General features: G+C 44.6%; 1 protein-coding gene across 1 annotated transcript in view; it reads right to left on the bottom strand.

Moving 5' to 3' along the window:
• PAH (phenylalanine hydroxylase) overlaps positions 1–8,351 on the bottom strand; it is a 46,901-nt gene extending 38,550 nt beyond the window's left edge. Inside the window, exon 1 of the mRNA XM_074949740.1 lies at positions 8,249–8,351. Within this exon, the coding sequence (XP_074805841.1) occupies positions 8,249–8,350 (102 nt within the window). The 5' untranslated portion in view covers position 8,351. The remainder of the gene's footprint in view (positions 1–8,248) is intronic.
• Between the last annotated feature and the right edge of the window lie 14,404 nt (positions 8,352–22,755).

A 22,755-nucleotide genomic window follows, 5' to 3' on the forward strand; every position in this document is an offset into this window, starting at 1 on the left:
TATTATTCCACCCTATTTTTTTTTTTTTTTTACTAGTAAACATTTTAATCCATCTGGCTCTGGGCAGGATTTTCCTTATTTCACATGGCCAGTATTTAATTCAGAGGTGAAAGTAAGCTGGTAGGCCCCGGTACAGCATATTAGTAAGAGCTGGTGCACTGTACCAGGACCGGCTTTCTGAGAGGACAATTTAAAGCCCTGGGGTAGCGGCGGCAGGGCTCTGGCGTGGGATTTAAAGGGCCCCGGAGCTCCAGCCGCTGCTACTGCCCTGGGGCCCTTTAAATCCCGGCCTGAGCCCTGCTGCCTGAGCCCCGGGGTAGTGGCAGCAGGGCTCTGGCGGGGATTAAAAGGGCCCCGGGGCAGTAGCAGTGGCTGGAGCTCCGGGGCCCTTTAAATCCCCACCAGAGCCCTGCTGCCACTACCCCGGGGCTCGGGCAGCAGGGCTCAGGCTGGGATTTAAAGGGCCCTGGAGCTCCAGCCCCCGCTACCCTCCCGGGGCCCTTTAAATCCCCACCTGATCCCTGCCGCTGAAGCCCTGGGGTAGCAGCGGCGGTGCTCCGGAGGGGATTTAAAGGGCCGGGGCGGTAGCGGCGGCTGGAGCCCCAAGCCCTTTAAATCCCCACCTGAGCCCTGCTGCCAAAGCCCTGGGGTAGCAGCGGTGGGGCTCCGGCGGGCATTTAAAGGGCTGGGGCAGTAGTGGTGGCTGGAGCCCCAGGGCCCCTTAAATCCCCGATGGAGCCCAGCCACCGCTACCCCAGGGCTCGGGCAGCAGGGCTCAGGCAGGGATTTAAAGGGCTCAGGGCTCCGGCAGTTGCTACCACAGCGGAGCCCCAGGCCCTTTAAAGCTCTGCCAGAGCCCAGAGCCCGGGGGTAGCAGTGGTAGCCGGGAGCCCCCAGGGCTCCTCAGTGATTTAAAGGGCCTGGGGCTCCGCTGCAGTAGCGGCAGCTGGAGCCCTGGGCCCTTTAAATCACCCCCGAGCCCCAGGGCTCCCAGCCGCCTCTGCAGCTGGTAGGTCGGGGGTGATTTAAAGGGCCCCGGGCTCCCAGCCGCTACTACCGCAGCGGGATTTAAGGCCCTGCCTCTTCCGGTTGAGGCCACAGCCCCTGCGCAGGACTCCGGTGTACCGGTAAGTCCTCTAACTTACTTTCACCCCTGATTTAATCCATCCATGATTTTCTGCACAGGGATATATATATTGTCTACCACACTGTAAAATCATTCTTGTGGTCAAAGCCACTAGTGACTTCCTACATGTTTCTTTACAGCATAAAAGCAGATTCTGCCACCCTTACTTACAAGGGGCAGTACCTTGCTTTCTACATAGTCCCATTAAGATCAGTAAGACAGGATGAATACTATTCACCATGACTAAGGCTGGCAGAACCAGCAGCTATTGATGGTATGTGATTGGTTACCTTAGTCACAAGGTACTACTTCTGCTACCTGACTGGTTGACTCCCAAACCCACAAAGAGCTTTCAGATCCCAACTTCCGAGAGAGAGAGACATGAGTACTTGAGAACAGACACATGGGTGTCACAGAAGAGGAATGGTCCAATGGTTAGGAGGCTAGCCTAGGACACAGGAAGTCTGGACTCTGTTCAGTTCCAGAGATTTCTTGTGTGATCTTGGGCAAGTCACTTAGTCAGTCTTTCTGTGCCTCAATTCTTTTCCCCTTCTGGAAAATAAGGAGAATAGTACTTCCCTAACTTACAGCAGTGTTGTGAAGACATTAAAGATTGTGAGGTGCTCTGATGTTACACTAATGGGAGCCATATCAGTTCCTTAAGAAGATTTGCATGCATATTTGTGCACAGATACACATTTGCAGCACTTCTCTTTCCACAAACATTTTGGCGAATAACAGTTCTCACAGGCATAATATCATCACCAATCCACTGCTTACTGAAGTTAAGGGAAAGACTCCCTTTTACTTTAATGGGGACTAGATTTGGACTGTAGTAAATAAGGACAGGGAAACAGGCTTCCTTTCATCTCCCAAATGGACTGCCATATATTCTGGTACTCACCTCTGGGGCAGGGATAGTGGATACATAGAATCTGGCTCAGGTTAGGTTTGTAACCACCTGCTTATAATGGTGGAGCTGGATTCACAGCTCAGTTTAAGAATGAGCCTCTGACTCCATGAGGATTTGGCTCACCCTGCAGGGGAGGATGGGTTGGGGGGCTCACTGGGAAGTCTTCATAGAATCCCAGGGTTGGAAGGGACCTCAGGAGGTCATCTAGTCCAACCCCCTGCTCAAAGCAGGACCAATCCCCAATTTTTGCCCCAGATCCCAAATGGCCCCCTCAAGGATTGAACTCACAACCCTGGGTTTAGCAGGCCAATGCTCAAACCATCTTCTGGGGGTGGAAGTAGAGCCGGGTAGCAAATGGTAGCAGGACTGGGTACTGAGTGATGCTTGAGGAACACATGCACTCAGCCAGCCTGCTGCCTGGTTCATCAGCTCAGCTGGTCGATGACTCCTTCAGGGCACCATTCTAGTGTTCCATCTGGCCTGGACGTTTTGTCCCACAACTTATAAAGCATGGGACAAAACACTAGGGCTAGATATTCAAGAGAGCTCAGCATCTCAATTTGCACTCCATGTCCTGAGGTCTTCTGAAAATGTGGCCATTTATTTTGCTGCCTAAATGGGAGCGAACTCTCTTTGAAAATCTGGTCCCAGCTGAGCATGCTCAGCACTTCTAAGAACATGGCTCTAAGCCTGTTGCTGAAAACCGAGAGATTCCCAGTTTAAAGGGATACATGGTCACCCTGCTCATGCACCCCATCCTTTGTTGGGGACCAGAATGGTTATCCACGTTGGCTGATTGCACTTCTCAGAGTCACAGACCTGGCTCTGAAAACTGATTGAAAGAATATAAATCAGGAATAAACATAAGACAAAAAACAGATCTACCCAAACCTGGTTTGAATTTAAAGCAGTCAGATGCATAGAAGCAATTACATAGAAATTATTCAAATCTGGTGGTAATATTCTAACAGATAAAATATCAATTCCTATTAATAGGAGGGGTGCAGTGCATGAACACAGGATACCAAAAGATACCACTTCTAGATACAAGTGGGAATTGTACTAAAACAAGAGCCCAGTTTCAAAGCACAAAATTACACAACAGTGCATATGGACAGTCCCTCAGTCACAGACATGACCTTGAGGGCTCTTTGCATACAATAAATACAGTGCACCCCAAAAGCACATTGAGATTCCCTTAAATTTGGTGTCACAGTTGCAGGGCTATCTGCACCTCTATCCCCTTTTGGGTTGCTCTGAGTGCACCCCCTCAGGTGTCCGGCCTCATGCCCTTACCTCCCCTAGGGTGGAATTCTGCAATATTCCCATTCCTAGACCGGGCCATGGGCTTCAGTTCCCCGTGCATCAACCATGCTTACCGAGCAGGTTCGAATAGGATCGGCCTCTGCAACTCTTCCCTTCAGGATTCTGTGACCAGTGGGGTATATAGTGACTAAACCACCTTCTTAAAACCAAAATGTCATTTGTTTAACTGTAGGAACAAAGCTTTTTGAGAAAACTGATTTTAAAACAAACATCTACACTAATGCTTGTATTACACAATGGCTTACTGCCCCCTGCCATTAACCTAAGCAGGCCTAATTCCTCTGACACCTCCAGCAGGTGCCTGGGTTGCAGTCTGGTTCCCACAAACAACTTTCCCCTCTCTTGACACAATGTTCCTTTTTAAACATGCCAAAGATCTTTTGGTATCCTATGCTCATGGCTGTAATAGGACAGGCCTACCCTGCCATTCATCCTTCTGGCAAAGTGTGGCTCTGCAGTGTCCCTTCCTCCTCTCCTCCCCATTAGGGACTCTGTAACAGGGTGGCTTGCCCTGTGGGCTAGAAAACCTGGGGCCAAGCCAGCCCTGATTACAAGATGAATGCCACCTGAGAGAAATCAGATCATTAAAGTATAAAAGGCAGCAGGAAGGGGCAAGGGAAGAGTATGACTGAGAGTATTTGAGACTACCAGAGGTAGGAGGCCTGCCAGTAAGCTATGGAAGCCTAAGAGAGGCTATTGCATGGCTCTGGAATTGAGGATTGTTTTGGGACTTTGTTCTGTTTTTGACAAGCTTTGTTGCCAACTTGGTGGAGAGTGAATTAAAGAATTTGGGGCTGAGAAGGTGACTAGCAACTTTGTGAATCCCTAAAGGCCCTGAGGAAAGGGAAGTAGAGGCAAGTGGTGGCCATGGAACTACAGACTCCATATAAGAATTACAACAGGCTTACCTGTGTTTGTGCCCAAGCCAGCCTTGTTTATTAATAAAAGGTTACATTATCATTCCTCCCCCCAAAACAGAGAGATTTACCCTATTTATGTCAAGCAACAATAGCACTCTCTCTCTCTCCTTACAGTTCTTACAGTTCACCTATTCCTGGGCTCTTCTTCCTTGAACGGTTTTAAACCATACTGCTCAGTGATTAAATATCCCACTTCCCCCCCCACCTTTGTGGCCAGGTGATCTCTCGCCAGGTTCTCCTTCTGGAGGACAAATGTCTTGTCTCAGCATATTATATTCCCTGCCACCTTTCCCCAGATGCTGAGTGCTCCCTCTCCCTGGAGACAAGCTTCTTCTCTAAACCAGGGACATGTGGTTGGATGAAATTATGGTAAAGTGGGTGCCCAACTGGTTGAAAAACCATAATCAAAGAGTAGTTATTAATGGTTTGCTGTCAAACTGGGAGGACATATCTAGTTGGGTCCTGCAGGGATCTGTCCTGGGTCCAGTACTAGTCAATATTTTCATTAGGGAGTATACTCATACAATTTGTGGATGACATCAACTGGGAGGGGTTGCAAGCACTTCAGTAGGACAGAATTAGACTCCAAGTAACCTGGATAAATGGGAGAATTGGTCTGAAATCAACAAGATGACATTCACTAAAGACAAGTGTAAATTACTGCACTTAGGAGGGGAAAAAAATTCAAATGCACAAACTACAAAATGGGAAATAACTGCTTAGCTAGTTGTACTGCAGAAAAGGATCTGGGGGTTATAATGGATCACACATTGAATATGAGCCAACAATGTGAAGCAGTTGCAAAATAGATTAATATTCAGGTGTATATTAACAGGTATGTCATGTGAAGAACACAGGAGGTAGTTCTTCTGCTCCACACAACACTGGTGAGGCCTCAGCTGGACTACTGTGTCCAGCTCGGGGCACCACAGTTTACAAAATGTGAACAAATTGGCAAGAATCCAGAGGAAAGCAACAGAAATGATAAAAGGTTGAGAAAACCTGACCTATGAGGAAAGGTTTCAACATGCCCAGTTTTATTTGTCTTGAGTGGGGATCTGATAATCTTCCAACATTTTAAGGGCTGTTGTAAAGAGGATGGTGATCAGTTCTCCATGTCCACTGAAAGCAGGCCAAGAAATAATTAGCTTTATCTGTAGCAAGGAAGACTTAGGTTAGCTATTAGGAAAAACTGCAGAAGGATAGATAAGCCCTGGAACAGGTTACCAAGGGAGGTTGTGCAATCTCCACCACTGGAGGTTAAGAACAGGTTAGACAAAACACCTGTCTGGAATGGTCTAGGTTTATTTCGTCCTGTCTGTCTCAGTGCAGAGGAAAGGGACTAGATGATCTCTCCAGGCGCTTCTAGCCCTGCAATTCTATGACTTTCTATGATTAATGTTAAGAACTGTGTTTTTAATATTATACATCCTGCCACCTGTCCCCAGATGCTGCCTTCTCAGAACTCGCCTGGAGACAAGCTTCTCTAGCCCAGGACTCTGGCTACCTCTTGCCGGGTTCACTCTCTTCTTTTTCTCCCTAATCAATCTCTTTAATGTTATGCCTGAAGGGGTCAGCAGGCAGCCCTTTCCTTGCTGGTGTCTTTCCCTTTATAAGGCCCATGTGAATCAAAGTTTAAGACCAGAATGGACCACCAGATCATCTAGTCTGACCTTCTGTATATCACAGGCCACCAGCACCCACACACTAACCTCAACAACCAAAATATTACAGCCCCCAGGTGCCTTCCCTTAAGCCCAGCTGAGCAGCAGGTAGTCAGAGATGCCCTGAACCCTGCTCCCTCTCAAAGGGGCTAGTCAGCCTGTGACAGCTGGCCTTTTCCTGTCCTGGTCCAAACTAGTTTTGTAGGCTGGCTGAAGAGGAGTCAAAAAATCACCACAGCTAATAGAGAAGGGTCAATGCCAAAGCTATCACTCTCCACAAACTCTTGGGAGTTATCAGGAGCTATTCTTTTCCTTTCCTGTTTGTTTCCCCCCGCCCCCGCTCCCCACACACTCTCGCCTGTTGGTTTAACCCAATATAGCCACACAGAAAACATGCCAATAGCCAGGCCAACACACAATAGTCATAAATTATTACGGAGCAGCTCCAAATGCATCACACTGGTCCTCGAACCACAATATGAAGAACTCTGTGGGGGACTAGGCTTAGCTTTAGTAGGCAACAGATTCATAGAATGCAGGCTCAGTTCCAAGGAACAATTTCATTTGAACCATATTTTGTAGCCTTTGTGTTGGCTTTCCCCACCCCCTATTTCATGCACAAATGTGGCATGGTTTTGAACAGATTAAGGAGGCTTAAACATGCCCATAGACAACCAGAAATCCATAGATTTCTTCCATGTGCAGTCTCCTTTGAGAAGGGCCCAAGGAATACCACCAGGCCAGACATGGTGCCTGCAGACAGGCTCCCCCAGTAAGAAAAAAAGATGTCCCCTGTACACCCTCAATTGAGTCAAACAGATGTGACCAACAAAGCTGTTTCTAACCTGAACACTAAAGCCGTTTTCATCCCCTCTGCTTCATGCGGTGGAAGGGGTGAAAAAAAAAAATGGAAAACCTGCTCCTTTGGCTGAACTCCTATTGAAAGTGAGGGCTGGGTAGGCTGAGTGTAAATGTCATCATGCCCCCCATCTGTCGAATTCCCTCTGTCCAGACTCTGCCTCTCTGGTGTTCCATGGTCATGGCTGTGGTGGGAAGAGGGCGGGGGGCTGGGGGTGGTGTCACAGGGAGAGTGCTGAGTATAGCCTCATCCCCCTCCAGATTCATAAGTCTTTCCTCATATAAGATCATGAGGATCATTCTCTTGTTCCTATTCTTACCACAGGACAGGGATATGGATGGGATCAATAGAGCATGGCAAATGTGCCGAGACAGGCACCTGGGAGCAGCGCAGAGTCACTGTATCTCTGTGTAAACGTCCACACATGGAGTTAGTTAATGAGAAACAACTATATGTGTAAACAACCCCTCAGACGTGCATGTCGCTAAGAAGTGGAAATACTGTCAAAGGGCCATACTGCAATTCACAGGCTGACACTAGCTCTGATAGTTATGTACTCCCCTTCCATTTAATGAATTGAAGATGTCCTGGGACATTGTTTCCATTTGTACTATGCCTTTCATTTACTAGTCAATTCAATTTTCTAATAGAAAATATGTAGTCTGCAGTTCGTTACAGTAATCTGCCTAAACAATTGCGCAAAGAAACAATTGATTAATATTAAAGTTCTAAAAACCTAAGAAACCAGTGGATTTGCTTGGAATTATGTTCACAGCCCTATGTGTCACAGCTAAGGCTGTCAAAGGTGTCACGAATTCCATGGGCTTTTTTTAAACATTATCCACGACATTTGGGGAAATGTATGTGCATGGATGACGTTTTAAACAGCAATGCAGCTCCTTTCTTCCCACAGGATCCCATATCCTGGGCCTGATTCTCAACTGCCTCACATCTTGTGTAGTGCTAAACACCTCTGCAAAGTGGATGTAAAATGCTGCCATTCTGATCCAATCGCATTTTACACAGAGTATGCACTCACTTTGTACAAGTGTCAGTGACTACACAGGGTGCAAGGAAGTGAAGAATCAGGCCTGATTATAATCTGTATACATTCATAGGTAGGAAATATAGGGACACATCCACAGGCACACTCCACAAGCTAGTCAAATGCAACTACTTCTCGGGTACATTTTGTTCGCTAAATCGTTTTTTGAGAATGGGAAAAATTCAGATTTTTTTTTAACCCTTGGACAAGTGACTGAAGAGTTGGTTTTGAGGGGCTTTTTTTAAAAAGTCATCTCTCAGCTGAAAGTAATCAAGGAAAATTAGACCCCAGAAAAGAAACACCCCCCAGCCCTTAAGTCAGGATCATTTGAAAACAGGGGGGTAGCACTGGAAGTCCTGACATTTTAAAGACACAGAGAAAAGCAAAATATTTACCTCAAATATGCGCAGAGCTTTAGCCAAAGCCCCAACCTTTTCTTTCAGAGAGACAATCAAAGAGATCATATCATTCTTATAGGTGTTTTCTTCAATGTACATAGTCTCCTGAAAGATAAAACAAACTCTTTCAAATTCAGCTATACAGGTAGGGCCCTATTCTGCTCTGCAGTAAGTCCCCTTTGCCCTCCTCCAGCGGCTCAAAGTGGACTTACTGCTGCCTTAAACAGACATCTGAGCATTGCCCCAGCACAGGGAGCGCGCCAAGGCACAGCCGAAGTGTACTCTTGCCATCCTGGGTTAGCATAGGGAGCTGCTTCTGCTGGTGTAGCTTAGAAAAGTATTATGGCTACTCTGACGTATGCTGAGGATGAGCCACCCGTGCAAGGATGTATCGTGGTTGGTGTCACTAAGCCCCCAACAATGTCCAGCTTCACCTCTCAGACACACCAAGCTCACTTCATGCACACTTGAGGCTTTAACATTCTTTTATCTTCTATATTGTGACAAAAGACTTTCTTTTAGATTTTCCTTTCATTAAATCATTGCCTTAGGATTCAGCAGAACTACATACATACATGCATATGCAGTGCAGAGAGCCATCACAAGGTCTAGGCACCACTTACACCCTCAAAATAGCACTTCAGGGATGACTTTCGCTCAGGGTGGTACCAAAATTAAAGACACGGTGCAGCAAATGTAAAAAGTCAATGAAAGGCTGAATGATTAGTGACGGATGGTAAGATATGCTTGCATTTATATTCATTCAAAACATATTACGTTTTCTTCCTCAAACAATTAAGCACAATTTCTGCCATGCACTAGCTAAGGCGTGCTCTGCCTGCATTACCATGGTGAGATTGCACCTCACAATCTTTAATGTATTTGTCCTCACAAAATGCCTCTGAGGTAGGAAAGTAATATTATCCCTGTTTTACAGAGGGGGAACTGAAGCACAGAGGCCCAGATCCTCAAAAGGTCTTTAGATCAATAGGAGTTAGACACTTAACTTGGTTAGGTGCTTTCAAAAAAATCTCACTAAGTGCCTATCTGTATCTTTAGGTGCCTAAATGCCTTTGGAAAAATCTGACCTTAAGTGACATGCCCACGGACACACACAAGAAATCTGTGACTGAGCAGGAAAATAAACCCACAAGTCTCAGACTAGCACCCAATTCACTAGACCATCTTTTCCATTTCTCTCGAAGATATTCTTCAGAACTGTATTTTCAGGGTCATCTTCAGAGAGCATTCCTCATGCAGAACTCCTACTAAAATCACTGAGAGTTCGGTGTAAGACAAAAACAACGCCAGGATAGAGGCCTTGCTAAGAGCAAAGGCAGAGTCTGCAGCCTTTGGTTCAGCAAGGGAATCTGGCTTTCCTTGTACCCCCAGTACTGCCCCTGAAGTCAAAAGGGAAGGACTCATTGAGGGACAACATTTTCTGGCACAGTGATACACAGAACAATGTTTATTTTAAAAATAAATTATTGTTACTTCTCCAGACCAGCTTTTGTACTTGTGTTAGACTGTGCACTGATCACCAGAGGCTAAGGGAACATTTTCTTCCAGGTGCCGCTCCCTTTGGGATGCTCAAATAGCACAAAGAGGATTCTCCCAGTATGGGGAGTCTCCAGAGGGCGTAGGGCTGGTATAGATTATAAGCTATTTGGAGCAGGGACTGTCTTTTTGTCCTGAGTTTGTACGGTGCCTAGCACAGTGGGGTCCTGGTCCAGGACTGGGGCTGCTAGGTGCTACAGTAATACAAATATAGCACCTTTCAGCCGTGGGTTTCAAAACACTGTACAATCATTAACTAACTATAGATTACAACACTATTGCATGGTAGGTAAGGGATTTAGAGAGGTCACTTCACCATGCCATTAGGGGGTGTGAAAGTAGAATGAATTATATTGAAATTATAATCCATTAAAGAAATGCTACTTGAAGGGTTTGTTGAAATATAGTTGTCAGGAAGAGAAACATTAAGGAGTGTGAGACAATGGGTCCTCAAACTAATTAACTTAGAGCTCCTACTGAGCTAGGAGATTGGTAAATGTTAGTATGCAAATAAGATATGTATGTATATTTGTCAGTTTCTGCTTTCTTTTGTCTCTTATGTTAAATTGGCTTTGGCTTAGCTGTATAAATAAGCTATCTTGAGCCTCAGAGAGGGGCTCACATCTGGGTGCATTAGCAAAGCGCTTTGCTAATAAACAGAGTGGTCTGACAAATTATGTGAGTCCTGAATCTGACTTTGACAATTTGGAGGTTCCACCGAGATGGCAACCATCTTCACTGGGGCCGTGTGACTCCTGACTGTTCTTAGGCGGCTGTGGCAAGCCGGCACCTGGGCATTTGGCCCGAGCGGTCCTCCGCCAGAACGGAAGGGTGCATGACCACAGTGAAGTCTACGCCATCAAACCTGTTGGTTCTCACTCTGTTCTGGTAGGGATCCGACATCAGGAATCTGGTCAGGTAATTATTTCTGTGTTTTGTCCGGACTGAGGACTGTCTTGTCTCTGTGTCTATCCATCCTCCCTGTGCTGTGTTTGAGTCCGGGCGCCATCTCCGTCCGGGGATCGGCTGACCAAAAGGTTCCTGTCCCCACGGTCTGAGTGAGTGAAATCTTCACAATCGCAGCCGCACTGCGCCTCAGGTAAAACCCTTGGTGTGAAAGCAAGGGCGATTGAGGCAGTAGCCTGTGGGCTCCTTTTGTGTGTTGCACCGGGCATCGCTCTGACGAACCCGACTTTCCTTCTTGTGTGATTGGTGTGTAAAGTCCTCCTTTATGGGTAACCAGACTTCTAAGTCGGGACAGTTCCCTAAAGGAACGCCGGCTCAGTTTATGTATTTTAGGAAGAGTCCGGACTCCTGTAAATTTCTGGAAAAATGGTCTAGGCTAAGGGGGTCAGGTAGAGTGGCTACTACCACCACTACGCTTCTGTACCCAGAAGCCTTTACAGCTATTCTGAGGGAAAATGGGCCCTTTTCCCACAGAAATGGTCTATAAGGGACTGCTGCAGGCAGAGAGAGAATCGGATCAAAATTGTTTGACTATTGGGTAATGTAATCAAAATCACTAAAGGATGTAAGGGGTTTCTATTGGAACTTAACTTGGCTGCTCCTGGTTGTGTCTAGTTGTACAAGATGGAAGTGTAATCGGGGTACAGTTGTGTAAAAGAGTAATCACAGTGCAAGGGATGTTAGGCAAAAGAGAATTTTGTGTGTGTGTATAGTGCTAAAGTCTGAAGCTGTGTCTCAGCTATTACCTGAGAATAAACTTATAGCTTGGTACAGCAGAGAAACTATTGCAAACATGGTCTGTTGCACAAGAGGGGAAACTGAGGTACACCACCTCATGAATTTCATAAATGATCAGTGAGTGGGGTAATTCACTAGCCTGACTATAGAACAGCCCGACTATAGAACAAAATAAGGACAGCCTGGAGGTAATTCTTCTGTTTTTCCTGCAATTAGCAAGGAAATTTGTAAAAGAAAGTGGTATTATTATTAAGCAATAATCTGTCCCCACCAGGGGGGTGGAAATTGTTTCTTTTGTTTTTAGACTTTACAAGCAAACTGGCGCCAGTGGAAGAAAAATTCAGAATACCATGGATCTATGTTTTGTGTTGTTTGTCTGTGGTGTTTGTCTTGTTGCTAGCATTTTTGTGTTTTAATGAACAGAAAACCTCATGACATGGGTGGGGGATGGCTTCAAAAGGCTGACCGGGGCGGGGAGGGGGGGATGTGTATGGGAATGCAAAAGGCTAACTCAGGAGAATCCCAAAATTCAGTGGCCACTGTTAGGATCTTGGGACAAAGACCGAGTAGACATCTTAAAAGACAAACTCGGCCAACCTAAAACTAAATTGGCAAAAGGAGAGGTTGATTGTTTCATGCAGTGGTGGGAAGAGGCAAATCATAGGTGGACAGAATCAAAACTTGCCTCTCTCAAAGATTCTGGCTTCTATCCCACCAGATGCAACTCATTTTACTGTTGTTGGTTTGTGCTCTGCTTTCTTTTCTGTCCAGGTTCACCCTGACTCCCAGTTCCTGTTTGCCTTTTCTTACAAGGGGCAACAGTACACATGGACCACACTGCCCCAGGGGTATACTGAAAGCCCATCATATTTTCCCAAGCATTAGCCCGAGACCTTGCTTTCCCGTCCAGGTCCACACTAGTCCAATATGTAGATGATCTACTCCTCTGTTCCCTTTCATTGTCTGCCTCTGAAACTGACTCTTCAGTGCTCCTTACTGCCCTAGCAAATAAGGGTCACAAAGCTTCTCGCTCTAAACTACAACTCTGTCAAGCTTCTGTCACATACCTTGGCTTTCTCCTCTCCCAGGGTTCCTGTGCACTGTCTCCTACCCGCGTCCAAGCTATCCTTAGCTTTCCCTGACCCCGCTCCCCACGCCAGGTCCGGAAGTTTTTAGGCATGGCTGGATTTTGCAGACAATGGATTCCCCAATATGCCTCCCTTGCAAAACCTCTCCAGGAACTCACTCGATTCTCTGTGCCTGACCCCATGCTGTGGCCCCGAGGCCAATTCTGCCTTTGTTTCCCTCAAACAGGGTTTGGCTTCTGCCCCTGCCTTAGGGCTGCCTGACTATTCTAAGCCTTTTACCCTTTTCTGCCACGAACAATCTGGGTGTGCACTTGGAGTTCTCACTCAGATACACGGAGAAAAGAACCGCCCAGTGGCTTATTTCTCTGCCACTTTAGACCCTGTTGCCCAAGGCTTACCCCCCTGCCTGCGTGCTGTGGCTGCTGCAGCGCGTCTAGTCGAAATGTCTGATTCCCTTGTTCTCTGCTCTCCTCTTACCCTCCTGGTCCCTCACTGACCTCACCCTGCTCCAAGACTCTGCCCCAGAAACCGAGAAAGAATCCTGGGTTGCCCAAGGTTGCTCTCTACATCCCGAATCCTTTTGGCGCTCGCCTGCTGGCGCCTTTGTAGCCCCCTTTTCACTCTACCCATCTCTGGCTGCCCTGCTACACGGTGTTTCGCATGTCGGAAAGGAGGGGATGGTCTCTGCTGTAACAAAGACAGGATGGTGGGCCCCCCCATTTTAGCTCTTTTACAGCCCACCACTGTGCAGCCTGTACCATTTGCCAAAGCCATAATATTGGTAAACCTGTAAAAGTGGCCCAGGGGTTCCGGGGCCTGCCTTAAGCACTGTTGTTGCACAAATGCCTAAGTGTCAACAATATGAATTTATATTGGTTATGGTATGTTTATTCTCTGGTTGGATTGAAGCCTCTCCTTGTCGCAAGGCTGACTCACTGTCTGTTGCCAAATGTTTGTTAAATCATATTATGCCTGCCAAGGGAATTCCTGCTACTCTGTCCAGTGATCAGGGTACACATTTACTGGACAACTTGTTCAACACCTGGACCGTATATTGCATATCAAACACCTGTTGCACTGTCCCTACCACCCACAGAGTGCAGGTGCAGTTGAAAGACCAAATGGTGTACTTAAGAATAAGCTTGCTAAAATTTGTGACTCTACAGGATTAAGCTGGCCAGTAGCCCTTATGGACATGAGATCCACTCCATCCCAAATTCATAAATTAAGTCCCTTTTGAAATTGTTATGGGACGCCCTATGCGAGCTATGACTACCATTGCTCCCGTTCCAGATTTGAACTTGACTCACAGTGCGCTCCTTCAGCATTGCAAGGGACTAATGCAAGCTGTAAGTCACTTCCATTCACAGGTTCGAGTCGCCTGGCCCACGGAACCCACCTCCGACGCTTGCCACAACCTCGAGCCAGGTGATTGGGTCTACATACGGCGCCATCATCGAAAGCACGCCTTGGAGCCCCGGTGGAAGGGTCCTCATCAGGTACTGCTTACTACACAGACGGCTGTTAAACTATCTGGCATCACAGCGTGGATACACGCTTCACAGTGTAAGAAGGCACCATCCCCAGAGAACCAATCATCACCTCAGGACAACGCAGAGTCAATTTTGACTCCAGAAGAAGACGTAGAGGAACAGTCTGCAATACCTTACAATCTACGCTCTCGTAAGGGTTGCCAGAAGCAGACGACGAACAAAAAAAAAAAGCAGTAGCGAGCCTAGCGCCTACTGCCTGGTGGGCGTAAAACCGTGACTGAGGTTCCCTCAGTTGAGGTTGTCAGAACCAGAAGAGCCTTGCCTTCAACATGCGCCTCTGCCTGTTCCTCGGCGGCTGGTATCTTACGGTCTGGGGAGACCACAATGACAATTCTTTTATCCAGCAGCAGGTGTGGATAGCTCAGACCCTTAATATTTCTAATTGCTGGGTCTGCAGCCACATCCCAGCCCACTCTCAAACTGGTGTTCCTGTCCTGGCTATCCCACTCAAGTCCCCAGACCTCACTGGAGGGCCTCGTCCATTTAACAAAATATGGAACAGCAATGACACTTGGGAAGCGGTGGGACTAAATGCATCTAAATGGATAAGTGTGGTGGAGGAAAAAGGTCATTGGTGTTGGGTGTGCAATGGGACAGGGCTGGATCTGGGGAAAAGCTGTTGCCTTCAGCATATTGTGGCCAATGGTGTATGGGATTATTCAAACAAAACTAAAAAGTGGCGGGCCAGGTATGGAGATATGAATTTTTTCTCAACCTGGGATCAAACAGAGAAATCAATCTCATGTTCCCCCTACAGTAACCTTAGTGAAAACAATACAATCTTTCAATGTCATGCAAATAACACCACTCCTCGTAAGGAGAATTACCCTGTACCCTTTGGGGGACACTACTCCTCCTTTGCAAACACCTATATGACAAATGGGTGCAACCGACCCTTCCCGGCCTTAATAGGCCATCATTGGGTGTGTGGGACCAGAGCTTATACCGCACTACCAGCTAATTGGTCAGGAATCTGTTATCCCGCCCGACTCTTCCCACAATTCCGAGTGCTAGGAACCTTCCCTCGAGAACGCCTCCGCAATTTCAGGTGAAAAAGAAGGGACTTAACAGATGCCCAATGGTATGTAAATAACATAAGCCCCTTAACCTGGGAAGAGGCCATTGGCAGTTCCTTAATATCATTACGGGGAGTAATACATCATGCAAAAAGGGTCCTAAGGTTACAAGCAGTAGTTGAAATAATGGCAAATGAAACCGGAGAAAGTTTAAGAGCCCTGGGCAAAGAAACAGGGCAATCCGACAGATGGCCCTCCAAAACCGTCAGGCATTGGACATAGTGCTGGCGGCAAAAGGAGGGACTTGTGCTCTCATTGGAAAAGACTGCTGTGTGTATATACCAGACAACACCAATGAGGTAATAGCTCGTGCTAGCCACTTAGAACAAATCACATATCTTCCCCACGAAGAGCCAAGTTCTTTATGGAAGTGGCTAAGTAACCTTTTCAATTTCTCTGGCATAGGAAACTGGTTGTTTTAGGGAGCCCTAACTCTCCTGTTTGGAATCCTAATAATTTTTGTATGTTTTCAGTTACTTTCCTGTTGTATCCAAAATTGTGTCAGGCATGCTACACAGATAGCTGCCCCAAACCAGAGTGCTAATTTGATGATTTCAAATATCACTGATGAACAAAGAGATAAAGAACGATCGATATGTGGAACCCAGTCATTGTTGGTCATTGCATAGCTTGACCAAAAGGAGGCATTGTGAAAGTAGAATGAATTATATTGAAATTATAATTCATTAAAGAAATGCTACTTGAAGGGTTTGTTGAAATACAGTTGTCAGGAAGAGAAACATTAAGGAGTGTGAGACAATGGGTCCTCAAACTAATTAACTTAGAGCTCCTACTGAGCTAGGAGTTTGGTAAATGTTAGTATGCAAATAAGATATGTATGTATATTTGTCAGTTTCTGCTTTCTTTTGTCTCTTATGTTAAATTGGCTTTGGCTTAGCTGTATAAATAAGTTATCTTGAGCCTCAGAGAGGGGCTCACATCTGGGTGCATTAGCAAAGCGCTTTGCTAATAAACAGAATGGTCTGACAAATTATGTGAGTCCTGAATCTGACTTTGACAGGGGTAAACCAGCAGCTGTTTCATAGCACACAAACAACATTAGGTAATAGTTTAGGATGGGATGTGAAAAATACCAGTACCAGTGCAAACTGTTCCAACTTTAACTCATCTCCCCAGTTGCGCAAACAAGCATGGGATCAAAGCACAAATAAGCACGTGATTGAGGGGTCTACATGGTTTGGGGAGGGGTGGGTAAAAACCTTGTGTAGAGACAAAGGCTAAAAGACTGCAGCGTAGAGGAAAGATTGCCATCTAGAGGAAAGATTGCCATCTATTGAATCATCAACACCATTTCCCACAACATGTTTGTTTTCTGGAGGCTTCTCATATGAATACCTACCCATTCCAACTCTACTTAGCTTGTGAAGCCTGAGGGAAACAGCAGTAGTAGACAGTATGGCAGCAGACTAATGAAAGCCATTCACACAAAAAGCACTTGTGTAAGAAAAAGGTCAATAGTCTGCACGATTTAATGAGGAAACATTTTAACCAATGAGAAACAATTCTAAAATATTAGCACCAGATGAGTTTGGTGTTCTGTATGCAAGTCAGTTTTGGGGGGGAAAAAACAAATCTATTACACAGACGTCAGGCAAGTGGAGAGGGCATTTAACTTTAAAAAGCTGTGTTCTAAAACATTTTCAAATCCAGGCAACAGTGCAATTAAAATAATATTTAGAACCCTGTACAGAGCTCCATAATAGGCTCAGATTAATATGCCTGACAAAAGAGGAAGCTGTGAGTTGGCATGGTATATAATCAGAGGTGCAAAACCTGCACAGTAACTATAAAAACTGATCTTTTTCGATCATGTGACTTTAACCATGTACTCAAACCCTAATAAATTCCATTTGGCCCTTAACTTTAATGTGTTGAATCGAGTCATTTTTAAAACAAAACAGGAACAGAGGCTTTTCTACTCTTGGAAATTGGTAACATTGTTTTGCGATGTGCAGTTCTTTATGCCTCAGACATGTTGCAATAGACCAGTGGTTCCCAAACTATGGTTTATGTAACACTGGTGGTACATGAGCTTGTAGGAAGGAGTATACTGTGAACAGGGCAGTCTGTGCCCTTTTAGGGGTAGGGAAGACTGGATCAGCCAGCTGCTGTCTAGGACATGGCTCCTTTAAGGAAACAGGTATTCAAGGGAGCAGCAGATTAGCCAGAGGAGTCTCAGTCATCAAGTAGCTACCTTCTTAACTTAAACTGCTGTTAAGTGACTCCAAGAGAGAGAGGGGAGACAGCCTGAAGAAGAGAATTACAAGGGAGCTGTTGTGTCAAAATTAACTACATTGGCTAACCCAGCAGAATTACCTACCTTGCTGTTTCTGAGCATGTCACTTCTCAAGCAGTTTGAGCATCTCAGTGACACCTTCTGAATCCTTTGTGCTCATTTTGCCCTTAACGGTCTTCAGAATTTGCTACTTGTTGAAAACGAGGGTACCGGGGCAGGGGAGGGGAAGGAGGCAAATTGGAGAGGACGGAGGGGCAGAATTTGTGCAGCAGCCAAACAAACAGAGGAGGGTAAAGGGGATGGAGAGAGGGGAGGAAGAGGAGCAGAGAGGCAACACTGGGAACAGAATGGGTGAGCCAAGATTTAAGACAGGAGGAGTTGCGTTGCCAGACAGTGGCAGGGAAGGGGAAACTGGGAGAGTGAGGGAGGGCATGGCAGGGGTAGGGGGGGTTAAAGGTTGCTGGAAATAGGGTGAGCCACCTGTAGTGGTTGCCAAAGTAGGGTGTGAGTGGCAGAGGGGCTTGTGTTCCTCTCTGGATGGTCCATATCAGTACCCCCTCCCCATGACGATGGTGTTAAAGGCATAGTGTAACCTAGAGCCCAGATCCTCAGAGTCTTGAGGATTTGAGCTCTAGGAGACTTGATTTGGTGTAATAGTTTACTTACACACACGCACCCCACAAACATTCATAATTTTCATACATGTTTTTAATGTTTCAAAGAATTCCTTGTTAGTTTTCGTAAGTGCAATGTGTCTGTATATAGCTTTATAGCATTTCACAAATTTGTCTTCTCTTCATTCTGATTGCCTGAATTGGACTTATCTCAAATTATCACATCTCACAGTGTTAGCATAGCACTTTGTTACTGTAATTTTCAATTTTTATTTCTAAAGTTTTAATTTTTCCCCTTATGATAAATTCACTCTTTCTTCAGTTTCCTTTGATTTTTCAACAAGAAGTTCCTTTCTCAGCTGTTATTTTGGTCTATAGTTTTTAATTTAATCACTTATGCATAGATCTTACTTCCTGCATATTCACTAAGGACACTACTCTAGCTTATATGAACCCCCTCTTAGAAGCAAACTTCTACTGTAATTTTGACTAGTTATTAACACCAAGCATTTTTTTAAAAATGCACCAGAAAGTTCTCATATGATCCATTTCAGTGGTGGTTTTCATTCTGGAAAGTTTACTTTTTGTTCTGCTAAAATCAATAAAGTTTTTTTAACGTTAAATTTTGTTATTTCTTGGACAACCCTTCATTTAAGAAAAGGGGAAAGGCTTTGAAATCTTTATGAGTCATCTTAGTAATGAAATCAACATATGAGGTTGGATACTTTATGTGGGTTATGAATTTCAGATCCTTCCTCTATAAAGAAACTAGAAGTCTGGACAACAAAAGTTCCTCTACACGAAAGACAGCAGGATGGGCAGAACTCTGAGCCACTCATCCTCAAAGTATGCAATGCCAAATTTTGACTGTTAGTTCTTAATTATGTCTAATTATTATTTTAAATGTAAGTTATGAACTATTATTAGTTTGCAGAAATGAATCTGGAAAATGGTGATAGTAGCAATGTTGAAATGTCTTTGTTAGGAAGGCACCCTAACAAAAGTATGGAAGAGAAACAGTGGCTCATTTAATGAAATAATCAGGTAATTACTTTGTTAGACATACCTAATGGAAGCCAGATTTTGTAAAGGTAAATATTTCAGTTTTGAAGAAATTGCACACTTAAATACAACTTCTATAAATAGAGTATAATTTGTATTTTTAAGTGTTCATATATGAGAAGACTCAAAAAATGCTGTTGTAGAAGGCTCTGGTGAGACCTCATCTGGAATATTATATATAATTCTGGTCAACCAAGTTCACGTGAGATGAATTCAGGCTAGAACAGGTGCAGAGAAGGGCAAAGTGCAGATGTTGGCCTGTGATCTGACCTGCTGGGATAATCACAATGAACTGTAGAGGTCTGCAAACCTACATATCCAGCCAAGAGGAAGGGGGAAGAAGTCTCCACCCACAGAGAGGTGCCTTTAAGGAGATTGAGGAGGGGTCAGAAGTGCAGTTAGCCCCAAACTATGACTTTAGTATTTTTAATGAAGTAAATACTAATGGGAATTGTGTGATCATGGGAGACTTTCACTTCCCAGATATAGACTGGAGGACAAGTGCTAGTAATAATAATAGGGCTCAGATTTTCCTGGATGCGATAGCTGATGGATTCCTTCATCAAGTAGTTGCTGAACCAACAAGAGGGGATGCCATTTTAGATTTGGTTTTGGTGAGTAGTGAGGACTTCATAGAAGACATGGTTGTAGGGGACAATCTTGGTTCCAGCGATCATGAGCTCATTCAGTTCAAACTAAATGGAAGGATAAACAAAAATAGATCTGTGACTAGGGTTTTTTATTTCAAAAGGGTTAACTTTAAAAAATGAAGGAAATTAGTTAGGGAAGTGGATTGGACTGAAGATCTAAAGGCGGAGGAGGCCTGGAATTACTTCAAGTCAAGGTTGCAGAAGCTATCAGAAGCCTGCATCCCAAGAAAGGGGAAAAAATTCATAGGCAGGCGTTGTAGACCAAGCTGGATGAGAAAGCATCTCAGAGAGGTGATTAAGAAAAAGCAGAAAGCCTACAAGGAGTGGAAGATGGCAGAGATCAACAAGGAAAGCTACCTTATTGAGGTCAGAACATGTAGGGATAAAGTGAGAAAGGCAAAAAGCCAAGTAGAGTTGGACCTTGCAAAGGGAATTAAAACCAATAGTAAAAGGTTCTATAGCCATATAAATAAGAAGAAAACAAAGAAAGAAGAAGTGGGACCGCTAAACACTGAGGATGGAGTGGAGGTTAAGGATAATTTAGGCATGACCCAATATCTAAACAAATATTTTGCCTCAATCTTTAATGAGGCTAACGAGGAGCTTAGGGATAATGGTAGGATGACAAATGGGAATGAGGATATGGAGGTAGATATTACCACATCCGAGGTAGAAGCCAAACTCGAACAGCTTAATGGGACTAAATCGGGGGGCCCAGATAATCTTCATCCAAGAATATTAAAGGAATTGGCACATGAAATTGCAAGGCCATTAGCAAGAATTTTTAATGAATCTGTAAACTCAGGGGCTGTATTGTATGACTGGAGAATTGCGAACATAGTTCCTATTTTTAAGAAAGGGGGAAAAAGTGATCCAGGTAACTTCAGGCCAGTTAGTTTGACATCTGTAGTATGCATGGTCTTGGAAAAAGTTTTGAAGGAGAAAATAGTTAAGGACATTGAGGTCAATGGTAACTGGGACAAAATACAACATGGTTTTACAAAAGGTAGATCATGTCAAACCAACCTGATCTCCTCCTTTTGAGAAGGTAACAGATTTTTTAGACAAAGGAAACGCAGTGGATCTAATTTACCTCAATTTCAGTAAGGCATTTGATACGGTTCCACATGGGGAATTTTCAGCTAAATTGGAAAAGATGGGTATCAATATGAAAATTGAAAGGTGGATAAGGAACTGGTTAAAGGGGAGACTACAACCAGTCATACTGAAAGGTGAACTGTCAGACTGGAAGGAGGTTACTAGTGGAGTTCCTCAGGGATCAGTTTTGGGACCAATCTTATTATTACTGACCTCAGCACAAAAAGTGGGAATGTGCTAATAAAGTTTGCAGATGACACGAAGCTGGGAGGTATTGCCAATACAGAGAAGGAACGGGATATCATACAGGAAGATCTGGATGACTTTGTAAACTGGAGTAATAGTAATAGGATGAAATTTAACAGTGAAAAGTGCAAGGTCATGCATTTAGGGATTTTTGTTATAAACTGGGGACGCATCACTTGGAAGTAACAGAGGAGGAGGACGACCTCAGAGTATTGGTTGATCACAGGATGACTGTGAGCCACCAATGTGATATGACTGTGAAAAAAGCTAATGCGGTCTTGGGATGCATCAGGCGAGGTATTTCCAGCAGAGATAAGGAGGTGTTAGTACCGTTATACAAGGCACTGGTGAGACCTCATCTGGAATACTGTGTGCAGTTCTGGTCTCCCATGTTTAAGGAGGATGAATTCAAACTGGAACAGGTACAGAGAAGGGCTACTAGGATGATCTGGGGAATGGAAAACCTGTCTTATGAAAGGAGACTCAAAGAGTTTGGCTTGTTTAGCCTATCCAAAAGAAGGCTGGGAGGGAGAGATGATTGCTCTCTATAAATATATCAGAACAAAACAAACTATACACAGGTAACCAGTCCCTATTAATTTGCATCTGTGGAGACTAAGGAAAATCCAAAAGAGCTCAGGAATAAATTGAGTTCAGCAATTTTCTCCCCATTCTGTCCTTTTAAGACACTAAAATAAAAACAAGATGGTTGGCTTAAATACCATTTTGGACCAAAACACCTAATGCAGACAGAATGGGGTTGTTTAGACCCAAGTATTTTGCAAGAAAGTGTAATACCAGTAGGCTGAATGTTTTGCATAGAGGCTGCTGTTGGCCTTTCAGGCACACATGATGTTCCAAAATTTGGAGATCCACAGTGCACACCTAAGAGGGAAAATATGACTCATTTCAAAATCTGCCATTCATTATCATATATTTTGGAGTTCATTAAATTAAGAATGAAGAGTAAAATCCCAGCCCTACTGAACACAATTGATTTCACCCAACGTTACTAAACTCCAGAGCTGGAATATTTATAAATGGAAATATATTCCTACTTCAAAACCTGACACAAGATCAATTTTTCAAACACACCTAAGTGACTTAGGAGTCTAAGTTTCTTTTTCAAAAGTGATCCAGGCACTTATGAGCCTAAATCCCATTGACTTTCAAGGAGACTTAGGTTTGTCAACACTGCAACTAAACACCAGCGGCTGGCCCAATTCAGATTACTTGGGCTTATGGGGCTGTACATTTGCAGTGTAGACATTTGAGTTCAGGCTGCAGCCTGAGCTCTGAGACCCCCACAAAGGGAGAGGTTCCCAGAGCTTAGGCTCCAGCGCGAGCCCAAATGTCTACACTGCAATTTTACAGCCCCGCCAGCCCAAGTCAGTTGACACAGGCTGGCCAGAAGTGTTTAATTGCAGTGTAGATACACACTTATGCTCCTCAATCACTTTTGAAAAATGGGAGTTAGGCTTCTAGGTCACTTAGGTACTATTGAAAATTTTACCCTTGATCTTCTGTGAATTTCCATTTTTAAATTGCTATACCTTCTCATTTTCTTTGCGGTTCCACTCGGACCTTGATACAGTTGCA

The sequence above is a fragment of the Natator depressus genome, chromosome 1 (genome assembly GCF_965152275.1).
Source record: "Natator depressus isolate rNatDep1 chromosome 1, rNatDep2.hap1, whole genome shotgun sequence".
In the NCBI taxonomy this organism is placed as follows: Eukaryota; Metazoa; Chordata; order Testudines; family Cheloniidae; genus Natator; species Natator depressus.